Source organism: Herpailurus yagouaroundi, unplaced genomic scaffold (assembly GCF_014898765.1).
Source record: "Herpailurus yagouaroundi ecotype Mexico unplaced genomic scaffold, PumYag 140, whole genome shotgun sequence".
In the NCBI taxonomy this organism is placed as follows: domain Eukaryota; kingdom Metazoa; phylum Chordata; class Mammalia; order Carnivora; family Felidae; genus Herpailurus; species Herpailurus yagouaroundi.
The window spans coordinates 69,379,275-69,397,809 of NW_024412395.1; the positions used below are offsets into that span (position 1 = coordinate 69,379,275).

General features: G+C 37.2%; 1 protein-coding gene across 2 annotated transcripts in view; it reads left to right on the plus strand.

The window, feature by feature from the left end:
• Positions 1-18,535, plus strand: part of ANKAR (ankyrin and armadillo repeat containing) — a 72,374-nt gene that overhangs the window by 13,075 nt on the left and 40,764 nt on the right. For both annotated transcript variants that reach the window (XM_040475627.1, XM_040475628.1), the window contains 7 exons: positions 84-521; positions 1,932-2,095; positions 2,974-3,077; positions 7,070-7,250; positions 8,220-8,439; positions 9,915-9,950; positions 17,179-17,380. In XM_040475627.1, the coding sequence (XP_040331561.1) occupies positions 84-521; positions 1,932-2,095; positions 2,974-3,077; positions 7,070-7,250; positions 8,220-8,439; positions 9,915-9,950; positions 17,179-17,380 (1,345 nt within the window). The remainder of the gene's footprint in view (positions 1-83; positions 522-1,931; positions 2,096-2,973; positions 3,078-7,069; positions 7,251-8,219; positions 8,440-9,914; positions 9,951-17,178; positions 17,381-18,535) is intronic.

Here is an 18,535-nt window from a genome sequence, read left to right on the forward strand (position 1 = left end):
AACCAGTGTTCAATACACTCTATTTATCCAGAAGCCACATATGATGTTTTCACTATCCAAAATTTTTCTTTTTTACTGTTAAGGTTTGGTTGATATTACAAAGGATCCGGACTTTAATGGAATCTATGATGAAGACATGAATGAAGATCCAACATATGATCCCAACAGTCCTGAAGAAAAAGCTGTTTTTATGAAATATGCTGAAAATATTATGCTAAAATTGACATTCAGTACCATACAAGTTCAACAGTGTGAAAATGTTTTTATATTTGAAACAGCCTATTGGCTTACTAATGCTATAAAATGTAATCAGGATTATCTTGATATTTGTACCTATCAGAGACTACAGCAAAGATTATATCTTCAGAAAAAGGTTATTCAAAAACACTTTGAGAAGAAAACAGACCTCAGAAAAGGGATAGGATACCTAAAGTTAATATGTTTTCTGACTCCATTTCTACTGAGTTTGAAAAAGAAGATGAAAGTTCCATATTTAGATAGTCTGCTTCCACTTTTTTCAGGTAAAAGTATCACCACAGATCAAATATAAAATAATTATATGTATATATATATATATATATATATATATATATATATGTTAAATTTATATTTAAATTCAATTTTGTCTGTAGTATTTGAGTCCACTCATGTAACCTAGCTGTAGGCTGTTAGAAAGAAAAAACAAAATTTAATGTCTCCTAAGTAGTTAAAAATATTTGGTATATGTACATAGTACTTGGTATACATTTATACTAATTGTAAGGGCTATTGGAAGACTTTAAACATGTCCTGAGAAAAATAGGGAAATAGGCCATGTTCATGATGGAACAACACTGTGAATGTATCATATCTGATTCAAATTACTCTATCAATTCAATGTACTTCTTTTCAAAATCCCTATTGTGTTTTTCACGAAAGTTTAGAAATTGATTCTGTAATTAATATGGAGCAGTACAGGATCATGAATGGTCTTACATTTCTGAAAAGGAGCTGAAAACATATTTTAAAACTTTACTAATGTGTCAGCACTATTATACACAAATAAACCAATGTAAGAGAAGAAAGCTGAAATAGGACCATACTTACATGGAATTTGACAGGACTTCAGGGCATACTGTTCCTCCCACCCAGATTAACACACAATTTATATATTTTCATTGGTGCCCAAACGTGCACCAATTATGGGAGCAATTATGGGAGGATGTCAGCCATATCTGTAATGTTTTATTACTTAGATTATTGGAAGCAAATATGACTGTTAATAGTTAAATCTAGGAGGTGGTATTAGGGTGTTATATTATTCCTTGTACTTTTCTGTACCTTTTACCTTTCTCAAAATGCATTATATACTTTTCATTAATGAAACCATATTCTGCTAACAAGTCAAAATATTGAATCTAATCCTTACTGGACTTTTAGAAAATTATTATTTTTTTTTTTTAATAAATGTTATATGTGGATTTTATTACTTTCCAAAAAAGTGAGCTGGTTTGATTTTTTTTTTTTTTTTTTTTTTTTTTTGTCAGTGAGAGATACCCACCTATTTCTCATTAGTGTCTCTTTTTGCCTAAACCAGCTCAGGTTAAGTTTTTATTTATTTAGCCAAAGATTCTCTGAGGCAGAGTTTCAAATCTTTTCTGACAATTGGAGGTAAGATACTAGTCTTAAGCTCACACATAGAATAATGTTTTAACTAGTCTCTTGAAATGTCTGTACAATGAAACTACAGAAAATGCCCAAAATGTGTGATATATTTTCATGTTTAAAATATATACGAAGACTATGATTTTATAGACTGTAACTGCCAAGATTTTCAGTTAATATGGAGTTTTCTTCAGTTGGTTTATGTAAATGAGAATCCAGATCTCCAAAATATGATTGTTTATATGCTGTTTTCACTTTTTAAATAAAAGTTTCTTTTTATTTTGCAGATGACAAGGTCAAGACAGAGCGAGAACTGCCTCCATTTATTTATGGGCGAGATTTTAAATGCCAGCATTTTCACTACAAAGAGGATCAATATTTTCATGTTCATGGAGGAATTGAATTTGATATCAGCACACCTTCAGTTGAGAATGCTTTGGAAGACTTTAAGGTTTAAATTATTATTGTTCCTGAAATGGTTTGTCATTTCCCAGCGCTTTTATCTCATTCTCCATCCATAAAGAGTCTCTTGCTGGCACAGGCACTAGGCAGCTCTCCAAATGATTATCTTCCTAACTCACTAGTTTTTTCATACATTATGTAACACACATGAATTAAGTCCAACTACCCTAAGGTAGTATGTGAAGTGTCAGAGATAAAATGACAGATAAGCTAGGTACAGCTATCTTCATAGAATTTATAGATCTCAAATGGACTATATTTGCGCTAAAATTGTTGATCAAAGAATACAGTAGAAATCCCTCAACATTCACTATACACTTTCCTTGAAGAAATCTTCCATTTTCCTTGAAGATTAGTATTAAAACACAGATCCTCTAGAGTTTAAGAACAGTAATTTCATCTAGAATTTAATATAAACATTATACATGTGAATTGTCATTGCTTTTCTACCTTCTTTATATTTTCTTTTGTATTTTTTCCTCCCTCCTGAAGTAGGAACTGGATACGTGCAAATATTATTAGGGTTTTATGGGATATTATATTAAACATTTATCATTTACGTGTACAAAATTTCATCTAAAATAAACCATAATTGATGGGGCACCTGGGTGGCTCAGTCAGTTGAGCACCTGACCCTTGATTTTTGGCTCAGGTCATAATCCCAGGGTCGTGGGATAGAGCTCATGTCAGGCCCCATGCTGGGTGTGGGGTCTGCTTAAGGTTTTCTCTCTCTCTCTCTCTCTCTCTTCCCCTATTCCCAACTTGTGCATGCATGCATTCTCTCTATATATCAAATTAAAAAGAAAAAGCTATAATTGTTTAGACTTATTTAAAGATATGTTTTTAATAATACAACTCATATTTTAGAATAATTTAGAAAAAATACGGGATTGTGCTGCTAATGCATTTGTAGAAGATTTAGGATACAAACAACATTACTCAATACCAGTCATGGAAGTTAACGGAAAAAGGTAAGGAACTTTTCAGTAATTATTCACAGTAGTGACAACCTGTTGAAAGTTAGGAGAAAACAAGGAAAGTGTCAAAATGCAAAGGCTAACTTAATACCTCAGCATGGAGATCCTAGCACAATAACGCCTGTGACTGAAATAGTCAACAAAATAAATAATATATTTATTACTTCATGCACTTTGGTACATTCTGTGTAATAATCTTTAGAGATAGTGATTAGTTCTTATAATTAACATCGTTATTAAATGGGAATGGAGGTGAGGATCAAATCCTATGAGGCTACTGAAAAGCAGTGGACTCAGCAAATACCCCTTTAGTTCCATAACAGATATGATTTAAAATCCTCTTCCTCTGCTGGGTCTTGTTACGCCTGCCAATTTTTGAAGCGGTGTGTTTTTCTTAGTATTGCTAGGATCTTTATGTCTTGTGTTCTTGGGTTTCCATGTCTTGGATACTGAAGTTTATGGAAAGTAGAGTAGGGGCATTACTATTAGGAGGTAGAGACTTGAGATTTAAAAGCATATAGGAGAGGTTTTTTTGTTTTCTGTTTTTTTAACGCATGGAAGTGGTTTAGAGACCAGGACCAAGTCTGGAACTCTGGAGAATAGCAGCTTTTAAATAGGGAGATGCAAAAGAGAGAACGAAGGAGTTGAGAAGGAATGATATAAGGAGGAGGACCAAGAAAGTACAATAGCATGGAAGCCAAATGGGGAGGAATTTTTAAATATGGAAATAGAGTAAAAGCATCAAATTCAACAGAGAAAAAGGCCAAGTCAACTTAAGACTGAAGACAGCACTCTAAATTCGGCAGTGACTTGGGAAGAGGATTAGTTCTGGCTTTAGGCTATGTTTAATGAGCTGAAGGGTGAAGCTGGGGAGAGTTCATGTGATGTGAAGAAGACAAAGATTACACATGCATCTCCAAGATGCACGGTCGTGAGGAAAATAAGAGAAAGGAGGCAAAGGGAGAATCAGGATAAACAATGAAAGGTGGGTCTTTTCATTGAATACTGTCTGGATGCACACATAGTACTAGAGATGAAGTCAAAGACCATGTGGCTAATGACTTCCATGATTTTGGAGGGAATTAAGTAGTAGACCTCATGCCTCTAGAATGGACAGTTGGTGTGCATCTCGCTCGAGAAGGAATCCCTCATTCAGGGATCCAGCAACTGCTGACACATTCCATGTACAACACCTGCCAAAGTAAATAGTATTTCAGAAGCACCTCTGAATAACACTTTATCCCCCCAGGCTCCAGTGACTAGCTGGACACTAATGATCCTGAGGATGCAGGGAGGCAGCTGAGATAAAAGCTGTACTTGGTGAGAGGTTGTTATAGGTAAAGGAGTATGGTTGGCATAAGCCCACTGTCATTGAACAGTAAGAGATCCAGTCAAATTGTTTCAATGGGATACTATAGTAGAATGGTTCTCTAGTTTCTGACTAATGCACAACATTGGTCATCAATGTTGGTGAATTGCAGATAGATGGATTTGAATTTGCAGACTTGCAAAGGCAGCATGAGCTTGTTTCCCAGACCCAGGCAGCATGGAGTAAAAGTAAAAACCACAAGTGGAGTAATAATCAGTGTTTTCTTGGTTCCTGTAACAATTACTAGAGAATCTTCAGTTCCATAATATCCCCCCTACATAGTTATTTTAGGAATCTCATATGCCAATGGATCAGCTCTCAGGTACTGTGAGATATCTTCAGTTTTCCTCTTTCCTGTCTGAGCAATCTGTCATGATCCACTCCTGGGCCCCTGGAGCTCAACAGACCCTATGAAGGCAACTCAACATTAATGCCATTGTTGTCTCTGACATCATTTCTCCTGGTTGTGGATCTGGGGTCACTTCTGGAGCTGGCTTCTCCTGATGCCTGCTAAATACCTTGTATCAACTGTGAGGCATGTTGAAGCCAATCCAGTGAAGTAAGTATTTCTTTCCCAATTTTATTGGTTTCAAGGAAGTGCTACCTTGAACTCCTAATAATTTGATGCAAAAACAGCTCTTTTAGTCATTTTGCTAACAGTTCTTTTCTGTGATGTAGGGATCATTTGGTGAATGATTGAAAACATGCCATGTTAAAATCTCCCCCCTTTGATTTTAGGGGCATTGTTAGTGGACTGAGGTCTTGAGTCTTGATGTTCTCTTTCCTCAGAATGGTTTATCTCCTAGGAAACCCCTGGTCCATTATGAAAATAGGGTCAGTTCCACTGGCCCTCCAGGCATGCCTGAAAACATCTAAATCCTAGATTCATTTTGGTTCAGGTTGGGCCCTCCTACCATACCAGAATCAAAAAGTAGGGGCCACAGTCAGATACCCAGGATTTGGCCATTCCATTAAAGTACAAGAACTCATGAATTATTAAGGTGACAATGACTGGAGCAAAAAGATTAATTTATATCAGTACCAAAATGTCCTATTTTGGGGACAGTATACCAGCATCATGATGTTGCTGTGATTGTTAGGAGGCAGGTCAGAAATCAACTTAATGTGACAATGGTGTATCAGGGAAATGTGGTCCTAGAAGCTCCTCAAAAACCGGGTGCAGATTCCCAGGTAGAAGAATCTGAAGGGAGCTGTTATAGTTCCTGTTATAACTAGAGCTAGGGAGCTAGAAGCTCCTCAAAATCTGCACTGGGTGCAGATTCCCAGGTAGAAGAATCTGAAGGGAGCTGTTTTAAAAGTGAGGCCCCCTTATAGTTCCTGCTAATATCTACACATAGGTTTTGAGTAAGAGCAGTGATATGTCCCTATGCAGTACTTGAATGAATTCTCCCTCAAAGCACTGGCCATCTGGGCTTTCTATGCTTCCATAGAAAGGGGGCCAGTGCAGATAGTGTATCCAATCTTGGGGGGAAGGGGTCACAAAAGTCTGTGGCCAAAGACTTTCTCAGGGTATAGCCACCTTCACCACCTCTTGCTTCTCCAGTTTCTAGGGTAGGATAGCCCCCTGCTGGTTCTGGAAGCTTGATTTGTATTGGATAAGTAAATTGAATTTCTAGAAGAAATCAACCCACATTCCTTTGGTATTTGTTAAATTTATACATCTGTTTCATTGCCTGAGCAGTGATCTAAGAGTACATCACTAAGTACCAGAGCCCCCAAAGGTAGTCAGCAGCTTCTGACCCCATAGCAAGTTACCACAGCCAGAGGCAGCTCCCTGGAGAAGTACATGAAAAGATAGAGGTTGCTGGCACTGGGGCTCTATGATGTGGAGCTGGGCCACTGAGAGACCAAAGGACATCCTTAGTGTGATCTCCTGGGCCTGTATCCGTGGAGGCAGTCTTATGAGACTTGGAGTATCTGTTTGTGGTGTCCACTCTTAGCAGCGTGTGTGACACCAAGGGAAGGTGAGCTGTTTTCTTCTAGGTATTTAGTTTAGTCATCCAATGTGAATCAAGCATCCAGGTCTGATTCAGACAGCCCCTTAAGGTCCTAGAGCCTATCATTGCTGTGATGTGAAAGCCTTCAAATCTGAGTAAGATTCAGAATACCTGCTCCTCGATTTTAGAAGCAAGTCCCTAGTGATGAAGTTGGCACCTGTACAAGTTGAGGCCCATGGGCAGTGACAAGTTCCACCACCTGGACTGGCGCTGTCTCTGCAAGGTGTGGGTAAAGATGGCCTTTAGTTTATATTTTTATGGTCTAGTTTCTCTTGGGGTGAGAGGATGGTAGACAGGAAGAATGACAACCTCAAATAAATGCAAATAGGTCCTCAAACATGCCTTTATCCGTGCAGAAGTCTATATTATTCAGAAAACTGAAGTGGAAGTAAAGGTCAAGGAAGAGAGGATATTAGCCTCTGACCAGTTCATAACATAGCATTTCCCTAAGACTTTCTTTTTCAATCAAGTCCAATTTAAACTACATTTTTGTACTTAATTATTATAGAAAAATAAAGTTTAGCTAGCATAGAAAAAAAGTAGCAAATCACTTCAAAGTCAGAAAGATTGGTCTTTTTTCTTTATTTTTTTTTTTATAGCTACTATGTGATCTGTTTTGAACTTGAAACTTTCTATCATCAACTATATAAGACAAAGTGGTGGGGAGCCATAAATGAAATCGTGAACAATCTGAAACCAAAAAGACTTCCACTAACAGATGCTCAATTACATGAGCAATTTAAGAAAAAATTTGGCTTCAAAAAAGCTATGAAATGCAAGGTATTTCAGTAATCATTACATAATTTAGTATAGGAGGCTATTATAGATAATATGTTATTATAGGTAAGTATATGTCTCAAATTTTTATTTTAGGGATAACTATTGGGTTAAATGAAGTTTTCAATATGAAATAAAAATTCCACATTTTAGCAGCTTAGAAGCCATACAATTCTGGATAATAAATTTCTGGCAGGGTTGCAAAACAATCTGTTAATGAACTGGATTGTGACCAATCTTAATAAAGGTTAGTATTTATTGAGTGCTTATTTTATATGCCAGGCACTTTATAAATCCTTTTCACAAACTGTTTCAAGGTACTAGTACTACTGTTGTCATTCTGGTTTTACAAATGAGAAATTTGAGGCATTTATTTACCATTTATTTGTTTCAATGTCCATAAATTTAAGAATTGAATAAACTGTTCATTTAATTTTAAAATATTAAGTGGTCAGAATGTTTCAAAGAAGAGTGTAATATTTTTACCTCTCTATTCTGAGAACTAGAACAAAGACGACAAATTGTATTTCTATAGCTATGTAATTTTAGTTTCTAGATTTCTAAATTAGATTGTTCTTAAATCAGAAAAGGAACCCAGGGATCTTCATTTGCTTAAGTATTTCAGGAAGCAAATTTTCCCATTTTAAGCATCTACAAAGAAGTAGCTATAATTTCTCCCTAAAAAGTGGGGGGTGGGGAACTTCCCAAAAATATTTTTTAAACTTCTCAATGTTTCTTAATAGTTCTAACAACTTTAATCATTGCCCAGTGAGACACTTTCAAATGGAAAGTGAAAATTCTACTATGACTGAGCACCAATCATGTAATTATATCAATACATACTTATTAATTATATATTAGTATTATATTTATTATAAATATATTAATATATGTTTATCGTCCTTTTTTTCCTTAAACCAAAGTTTAGGTGTATTTTAAAGAAACTTATTCTGGTGATCTTAATCCTTTTAGAGCATCCCATTTGGTATGAAGTCTGCTGTCGAAAGAGGATTATCTGCTGTTTTCCATACATTTAGCCGTAAAACCTCAAGCTTGACCATCAATATTTCAGATGAGGCAGGCTATGCCATTTTCCATCATGCTGCTTTACACAACAGAGTTTCTATTATATGTCAACTGTGCAATGCTAGCTTCAACGTCAACCAAAGACGCTTTGTTATGTCTAGCCAAGGTACCATAAAGTTTAAAACAGCTAAACTGTTTTTCTTTTACCTGCTCCTACTCAGAGTTAAGAAGACATGTTGATTGTAGAGCAAGATAAAAATTTGGTATTGTATCTAGAGCATAGTTGAGGTTTGTGTTTCCCTTATTTCAGAGAGGCTCTTTTCTAAGTATCACTTATTGCTCTCTCATATAGTATTATTTATTTCTTTATTGTGTCTCCCTCACTTGAACATAAGCTCTGTAAAAGGCAATGATTTGCTTTACTTTGTTTGCTATGGTATTTGAATGCCTAGAAGAAAGCCTGGCATTGTAGATGCTCAGGAAGTAGTTGTTGGATGAATGCATGATTGGATGAACACAAGGTAGCATTTGATAACCACTGGCATAATTAAAACACAATGGTGCACTATAGAAATTCACAGAAAAGGTAGATAAGTAGAGATCCCAGCAGAAGATCCATTTTTATCCCACAGTTCTCAAGCAGGGAATAACTTCTTCACAATATATAAACTTAAATAATATTTAATAACAAAAAATTCTTATAATAATAATTGTTTTTAGTTAATGGCCCCTTTAAAGCTAACCCTAATTTTGACTTTTAAAAAGCCACTTTTTCCTGATTCTTAGGAATATATATATATATATATAAAATATATGTTTATATATATATATATAAAATATATGTTTATATATATATTCCTATTCACTGGAATAAATTTAACCAGTATAAAAATAACAGTGTTGAAAATGAAAGCAGAAGTTCTCTATAACTGAAAAGGGAAATACAGATTAAATATCAGGAATGGCCGATAAGAAAATTGTGATTTTATATTTTATCTTATATTTTATATCTTATATTGTATCTTATAATATTTTATATCTTAAAAAGCTGTGTTATATTTTCACACACCAAAACATGTTCTGCTTTAATCCTACTGGCTACTAATAAATTATGTACTCTTATCAGTATAATTAATATGTTTTCATATTAAGATGCTTCTATTACTTGATTAAAATAGCACAAATTCAGTTAAATTTAAATATAACAAGTAGCTTATTGTTTAAAGATACATAATATTTTAAGCCTTTCTTGGTGTGAAATAAATCTTTGGTAAATTAAAGTCTCTCATTCATCCTGTGACTGATTGGATTTCCATTTGCTAAGAATTGGATAGATTTTGACATACGGAAAATGTATAACTCTACTGGCAACATCCACATATGATGACTTACCCAACACAAAACTGCACCAACTGTCAGTTTTAAGCAGACTCTAGAGATGCAGCATTCCAGGTCTGCTCTGCCATGATGCCGGCCATGTGCACCAAGCCCAGATGGCTTGACCAAAACCTCCACTCAATCCTGTCGTTGATATCTAAATATAGCAATTTTATTCTTATTCATATGAATCTATTTTGACTAATCTAGGGAACTCATATATGTTAGTAATCGTACTTCTGTGTGTATTCCCCTTTAAAACAGAGTCATCAAAAATGGATGTGAAAAAAGAAAGAAATGGTAAGATATAAATAAAATATTTGGTGCATTTGAAAAGGATATTGCATGTATTAAAACTCTTCTATAGTATATAATCTCCAAAATGTTCTGTTACATGAAAATGTCACATAATGATATTTTCTATATATTTTGAAGTCTAAATTTTTTCTACCCATGGTGGTTTATTCATATTCCTCTTAAGTCTTGTTTTTTTTTTTTCTTTTTTCTTATTTTTACTGTGGAATTTACAGTTACCTCTACTTATTTTTTAAAAATCAATCCCCTGGGGCGCCTGGGTGGTGCAGTCGGTTAAGCGTCCGACTTCAGCCAGGTCACGATCTCGCGGTCCGTGAGTTCGAGCCCCGCGTCGGGCTCTGGGCTGGTGGCTCAGAGCCTGGAGCCTGTTTCCGATTCTGTGTCTCCCTCTCTCTTTGACCCTCCCCCGTTCATGCTCTGTCTCTCTCTGTCCCAAAAATAAATAAAAAACGTTGAAAAAATAAATAAATAAATAAATAAATAAATAAATAAATAAATAAAAATCAATCCCCAAAGTAGTTTTTATGCCAAAAAAAAAAAAAAAAAAAGCAGTTAAAATTATTTAGATATGCTGCCACCTAGTGACAGTAACAATGTATGAGGACTGAGGAATGAGCCATTCTTGACTGAGGTGAGAAATTTTACCTAAGTAGTTTTTGTTAAATGTTAATTTATTTAGTGTGTGTGTGTGTGGGGGGGGGGTGTCTGGTGCTGAGAGAGAGGGAGAGAGAAAGGATCCTAAGCAGGCTTCTCGCTTTCAGCACAGAGCTGGACACAGGGCTCCATCTCACAAACAAATCATGACTGGAGCAGAAATCAAGAGTCAGACACTTAACCGACTCAGGTGCCCTTGACCTAAGTATTGAATATGGAAAATCAGAAAAATTTTTAAAGGCTGTACCTTCCATATCTATATCTAAAAGACTATATACTTTCATATTCTATATAGGATAATTCAAGGAGGGTTTTTTTTTCTTTCAGGTTTTAGGCATGTTTAATAGATCAACGACAACCAACTTCAGCTTGATTTATCCCCAGAATATTCAGCTAGCAACACAATGAACCTGACATGAAAGTGGTGAATCCTAGCATGATTTAGCCATTCTTCCATGTCAAGAGTTTAACATCTTTTTTTAAATTCCAGTATAATTAATGTACAGTGTTATATTAGTTTCAGGTGTACAATACAGTGATTCTACAGTTGTATACATTACTCAGTACTCATCATGAAAGTGTACTCTTTAGTCTCCATCACCTATTTCACCCATTTCCCTTCCCCACATCCCCTCTGGTAACCACCAGTTTGTTCTGAATATATGAGTCTATCTTTTGTCTCTTTTTTCCTTTGTTTTGTTTCTTAAATTCCACGTATGAGTGAAGTCATATGGTATTTGTGTTTCTCTGATCTACTAATTTCACTTTGCATTATATCCTCTAAATCCATCAATGTTGTTGCAAATGACAAGATTTCATTCCTTTTTCTGGCTGAATAGTATTCCATTGTGTATACAGTAAAACCTTGGTTTGCAAACATAATTCATTTTGGAACCATGCTTGTAATCCAAAGCAGTTGTATATAAAAGCAAATTTCCCCGTAAGAAATGGAAACTCAGATGATTTTTCCACAACCCAAAAATATTCATACAAAAATGATTACAATACTGTAATATAATACAAAATAATAAAGAAAATATAAAATTAACCTGCACTTAGTTTGAAAACCATCGTGGCTGGTGTGAGCGAGATAAGAGAGAGGAAGGTTATTGTGTAGGACAACTTTTACCATCACTAATGGAATCACTGCTATCTATTGACTCAATGAAATCTTTTTCTTTCCATGCAACTTTAACAAGGAACCTATCCAATGACACTTGATTTTGCCTCCTTTGCGAATTTTGTGGAAATGTGACGTTACATTGTTGTTAAACAGATTCATCGCTGGTACTCTTACAGCCTTATTCAGGTGGTGCTTTTCTACATAATTTTGTACTGTTTCCAACACTTTACACATCTCCCTAATCTCATTTGAAGTGAGGGATTCCTCTGCCTTTTTCTCCTCCTCTTCACATGAGATGCAGGCCTAGACTTCTTATAAAATCTTACAATTTTGGCCACTCACATACCTCATTCGTACTTTTCGATGATTTCCTTCTTAACTTCCACCACAATCATCTCCTTCTTACCGCCTTTCTTTTCAACATTTTTCCGCACAGGGACCATTGTATATGCTTACGCAGATGTTGAATATAGTACAGTATTAATAAACTTGTCATATACTGTATTTAATGTAACTGGCAATAAGGCAGCAGAGGAAAGTGTCTATATCTGCAGGCAGGCTGATCTAGAATGAAGCAAAGTATCCATAAGCTTACTATTGGATGGAAAAGCAAAGGACTGTCCATAGGTGCTTTGAAGTGACAAAAAGATACACTGTTGGTGCCAGTTGTGGGCACCTTCCAACGTTCTGAAAAATCACTGATTTCTGCCAAACACTGCAGCCTGAGACTGAACATCCGAGCATGGGAGATGATCACCCACAATCCCAGAGAGAGAGAGAGAGAGAGAGAGAGAGAGAGAACCATTGGCTTAGTTGTGATCATGTGATATTCGACATCACATACTACTCGTATTGCAAGACATCACTTGTTTATCAAATTAAAATTTACTAGAAATGTTTGCTTGTCTTGTGGAACACTCACGGAACAAGTTACTCCCAATCCAAGGTTTTACTGTATGTGCATAACACATATTCTTTACCCATTCATCTATCAGTGGAGACTTGGGCTGCTTTCATATTTTGGCTATTGTATATAATGCTGCAATAAACATAGGGATGCATGCATATTTTTGAATTAGTGTTTTTGAATTCTTTGGGTAAATACCCTGTAGTGTGATAACTGTATTATATGGTAATTCTATTTTTAATTTTTTGAGGAATGTCCATTGTGGTTTTCATTTGCATTTCCCTCATAATTACTGATGTTGAGCATCTTTTCATGTGTCTTTTGGCCGTCTGTATGTCTTCTTTGGAGAAATATCTGTTCATGTCTTCTGCCCATTTTTAAATTGGATTATTTGTTTTTTTGGTATTGAGTTGTATATGTTCTTTATATATTCTGTATATTAACCCCTAGATCAGAGTTTTCAACCAGACAATAGTTTCTTCAGACAACATAAGCCCCTCCAGAACTTCCCTAATTCTAGTATGTCTTAGGCCAGTGTTTCTCATCCTCAGCACTGTTGACATTGTGAGCTGGATAATTCTTTGTTGTTGGGGGCTTTCCTGTGTACTATCAAATGTTTTGTAGTATCCCTGACTTCTCTACCCACTAAATGCAGCAACCTCCACCCCAGGTCTTACAAACAAAAATGTCATCAGACATTGCAGATGTTGTGGGGAGGGCACTTCATCCTACTATTCTGGGATAAACTTTCAAGTACAAAGGAATCATCCAGGGATCTTGTTAAAATGAAGATTCTGTTTTAGCAGCCTGGGTGGGTGCCAAGATTCAGCATTTCTATTAAACACAATTTCAAGTAGTAAGAGGGGGATATAGGATAGTATTCCTGCCCCTGGATTGTGCTGAAATATTTTTTGGAGGGAGGTGGAGAGGAGAAGGAGAGGGTGAGTGGGGAGACTTCTGTGTGTGTGTGTGTGTGTGTGTGTGTGTGTGTGTGTGTGTGTGTGTTTAAAAAAACAAAAAGAATGTTGAGGTCATTTTGATTTTTTTAAGTTTATTTATTTATTTTGAGAGAGAGAGTGAGAGAACAAGCAGGGGAGGGGCAGAGGGAAAAGGAGATAGAGAATCCAAGCAGGCTCTACACCCTCAGCACAGAGCCCTATGTGGGGCTCAAACCCACAAACCATGAGATCATGACCTGAGCTGGAACCAAGACTCAGATATTTAACCAACTGCACCACCCAGGTGCCCCTTGGTGTTTCTCCTGCTGAGAGCAACCAACAGCCTTTCATTGACTGAAATAAACCAACATATTCTATAGTCCTATGATTAGGTCTCAGTCTTTTGTGAGAGCCTGTGCTCCTGGACTGTGAACTTCACATGTCTTTGTTAGTCCTCTCCCTGACCTTAGCTGTGTCAGGATGGATGAAGAGTGGCTAGAGTTGGGTATTTCCCTTCCCCTAGGTAGGTTAGGCTCTGATAGAACCCAGCAGGTTAGGCTCTGGTATAACAGTTTCTCCTGAGGCCAAACCTTGTTAAGGAAAATGGAATGCTCTGCTGTATCTCAAAGTGGTTCCTTTTTCCCTCCCCCTGCTAGAAGCATGAGGGGATTTTTCTCCAATATCCATTGTGAGATCCTGGTCAAACTCCAGGAGTTAAAACTCACTAAAGCATGGGGGCCTCCTGGGACTGGGGCCCCCAGAGTTTTAAACTCTCAGACTTATCACAATGAGCTGCCAGCAATTCGTCAATTATAGTTCAGATTTCCCTACTGTTACTGAAACCCAAGTTCAGCTGCCTGCTGCTCGAAAAGCCAATACTTGAGGGGCACCTGGGTGGCTCAGTCGGTTAAGCATCTGACTCTTGGTTTTGGCTCTGTCATGATTTCAGGGCTTGTGAGTTCCAGCCACACATCGGGCTCCATGCTGACAGTATGGAGCCTGCTTGGGATTCTCTCTCTCTCTCTCTCTCTCTCTCTCTCTCTCTCTCTCTCTCAAAATAAGTAAATAAGCTTAAAGGAAAAAAAAGCCAATACTCAGAGACAGTTTTGATTGAAAAGGAATCTGAGCTTTATTCAGGAGGCCTGCCACTAAGAAAGCAGACTCTTGTCCCCCAAGGCCAACTCTGAGGTTTCTACCTCACCCAGGGATTTTTTTTAAGGAGTCTATGGCAGTTAATCAGTAAATCAACTACAATTGTCCATAAAAGTTCTTAATTACACAGACACAATGGTGTCAGTGACAGATGTTATCTCAGTGCTTGAAGGTTGTGCAAGGTAGTTGTGCAAAGGGGTCTGGTTCCTTACTGCTCAGGGGTTGTACAGGAGGGTCTGATTTCTGTTTTGTGATGTGCGGAAGCCTCTGTTTTTTCTAAGAAAGAATGCATGATCTATAGATTACAAAGAAATGGCAATCACTCACATGGGCTAAGTAAAGGTGATTGCTAAAGCTTAAAGACTACTTGGTTGGTTGGAGGGGCCCAGGGGGCTTTACTACTCACTGGTTCTTGTGGAAGTTTCTTTTCAGTAAATTTTGATTCTCTGTATCAGCCTGTCCATATCTTCATTTTTGGAGGCAGTGTTTTTGCCCTGAGACCTCACTTCTCTATCGGATCTAAGAAGCATTGTTGATTTTTCAGTTTGTTTAAACTTTTTACTTGCTCTTAGGACATAGTGATGATTTATGCGCCTTCCATGCCTGACCACAAACTGGAAGACTAAGCAAGCAGTGACTTTAGGTAGATAGATCAGAGCAAATACTGTAGATTACCAAAGGCTGTGATGTAAAGCTTAGATGAATAAGGCAGGCCAGAGGTCATTGGAAGTGTCTTGAGTTGGGAGAAAACCAGTGCTTCACTGAGGAATTACCATTTAGGCTGAGAAATAGGAGTTAACTGGACCCTGGTCAGAAAAGCGTGTGGGAGAAGGAAGCTCTCAGCAGGAATAGCCCAAGGTGACTGAATCATTCATCATCCAAATAAGGGAGACTTGAAAATGGAAGAGGCACTGTTAATCATTATTCTCAGGCAACAGGCATAGATGAGTACTTTCCTGGGCAAGCTGGGTCGTGTGGCTGATTACCCCACATTTGAAGAGAAGAAGAAGGCCCAGATGAAGAGAACAAGTTGTGTATGTCATGGGTGTTTTGGGGTTAGGGAGGTAGCTGTTGGTTCAGGTGAATTGGAACCAGTGGATCCTTTTCCTGTATTCATGATCGATGACGTTTTGAAACCTCTGAAGCGTTTTAAGCAAGGAGGTAAAAAGATCAGATTTATAATTTGAAATAATGGATTGGTGAAGGGCAAGAACAAGGTGGGGTACCAGTTGGGCGGCTTGGAGTGGGGAGGTGGTGGCAATAAAGATAAGTTCTAGAGATATTTAGTCTTGGCAATGGACTGGTTACGGAGATGAAATGAGAAGGAGACACTAAGGAGTCTTTCAGGTGTCTGATTTGTAGAACTCGCTGGATAGTGATATCCTTCACTGATTTAGGTAGCAGTGAAAGAGGACCAGGTTTGGAGGGGAGTTCAATTCAGAACATGTTAAGTTTGACGTGGTGTGTGGAGACACCTCGTAAGAGGTTAGAGATAAAGATGTGGAGCTTGGAGAAGAAACAAATCTAGAGACATAATCCTGGGAGTCACCGACTTATAGGTGGTAAATGAAGTCACTGCGAAGATAAAAAGGCCAGGACAGAGCCCTAAGGCTCATGTAGGCATTGGGATAATGAGAACGTCCCAAAGGAGACTCGAAAGGAGTAGCCAGAGAGGTAGGAGAAAAATAGGATGTTATGGTATCACAAAAGCCAAGGGGGGGGGGGGGACATTTTAAAGAGGAAGAACCTTACTGTTGAGAGGTAAGATGAGAATTGAAAAACACCCACTGGATTTAGTGACATGGAGGGCTTTTGTGAGCATATTTTTCTTTGAATTTCAAAGGATTTTACCTCTTACTACAAAACATTTAAGTAAAATGGAAAATAAACAAGAAATAGCTTATTTGATATCACAAAACTATTTTACACATTGACTGAATTTTTCAAATATTTAATATTTTCAACGTTATTTATTCTTCATTTATAAAGAAGTACTAATTTTTAATGGTCAGACATCCTGAATTAAAGAAATCTAGAACTGCCTAAAATTATACTTTTTAATGCTTATCTTGCTTATCTTTTATGATATAAAAGCTCCAGATAAGCACTAAAAAGCTCCACAGATGGATATCAAAAAGATATGTTTTTATTTTTAAAAAAAATTTTTTTCAACGTTTATTTATTTTTGGGACAGAGAGAGACAGAGCATGAACGGGGGAGGGTCAAAGAGAGAGGGAGACACAGAATCAGAAACAGGCTCCAGGCTCTGAGCCACCAGCCCAGAGCCCGACGCGGGGCTTGAACTCACGGACCGCGAGATCGTGACCTGGCTGAAGTCAGACGCTTAACCGACTGCGCCACCCAGGCGCCCCAAAAAGATATGTTTTTAGATGGACATTTTAGATCTTGACCGCCTAAATAATTGTCCATACATTTTAGGTCCAACACCTCTACACCTGGCTGCACAGGCTTGCTCACTGGAAACAACCATCTGTCTCCTCTGTTTCAAAGCTGATTACACACTTTCTGAAAAAAGAGGTTGGATGCCGATTCACTTTGCTGCTTTCTATGACAATATTGGCATCATCATTGCTCTCTGCAGGAAGGATCCTAGTTTGATAGAAGCAGAAGCGACAGCTGAGTAAGTTATTAAGCATTTGTAAAAACATAAACCTCTGCTCTCATGGCTTGCCCCAAACACTGACAGTAAAAGGAATGGTTGATATGATCCATGTGAAAGGCTATGTAAGGCTTACCCTCTGGTCCCTATCTTCTTCATCTACCACTTACCTCTACAATGTATAAAGAGAACTGCCATTGACCTATCCATGCTATCTGAAAGAATAAGAAGTAAACCCTAGGAAGTTTTTGCTAAACTTTTCTTAGTGGTTTGGTTCCACAGACCAGTTTATCAGGTTAATTACTTAGTGCTCTGGAAGAAGCCTGAGACTAAGGAGGAGAAAAATTGCTTTAAATTGGAATCTACTCAACCAGGAAACAGCACAAGATTATCCAGACCAGTGTGGATAGGCCTCAGATAACAGGAGAAACATCTAATGGTATACAGAAGAGAAACACATTAAAAAGAAGAAAATAACTATGGGGGCACCTGGCTGGCTCATTTGGTGGAGCATGTGACTCTTGATCTCGGGGTTGTGAGTTCAAGCTCCACATTGGGTGTAGAGATTACTTAAAAATAAAATCTTAAAAAACGTTTTTTTTTTTAAGAAGAAGAAAATAACTTTGAAATAGAGAAACACCCCAAATACAATTTCACAATTTAGCTTCTATTTCACAATTCTCTTTCATAATTTAGCAGAGGACCAAACTTTAAGATGGAGGTGTAACTTCTCCTGAAGGGTACATTCTTGGTTATAATTGAAACACAAAGTTATCATTTTGAATCTGAACATGGTTTAGGCATAGTTTCATTCAGATATTTCTGGGTCTTCAGATAACCTGGCCATTATGATTAAGTGAAGAAATTAATCCTCCCTCTAGGTTGGGGCAAAGATGTATGTAAAGAAAGCTTTCAGGAAACAATGGTCTCTGGCTAATAGTTTCTCTAAGAGACTCTGGAAAGAGCCATGGAATATAGAGACCCGAATCAGCTCTGCTCAGTCATATTGTGACAATGTCTTTGAGTGGAGGGGCATAATGATTAGTGGGTTGTAAAAGCTCAAACAATTGGATATCAGAGGTGGAAATAAGAAGCTATCTGTGAACATAAGGAAAAAGGAAAGGATTCATAGAGACGACAATTACCGAGGTTGGGATCTGTGTGGAGTTAATGAAG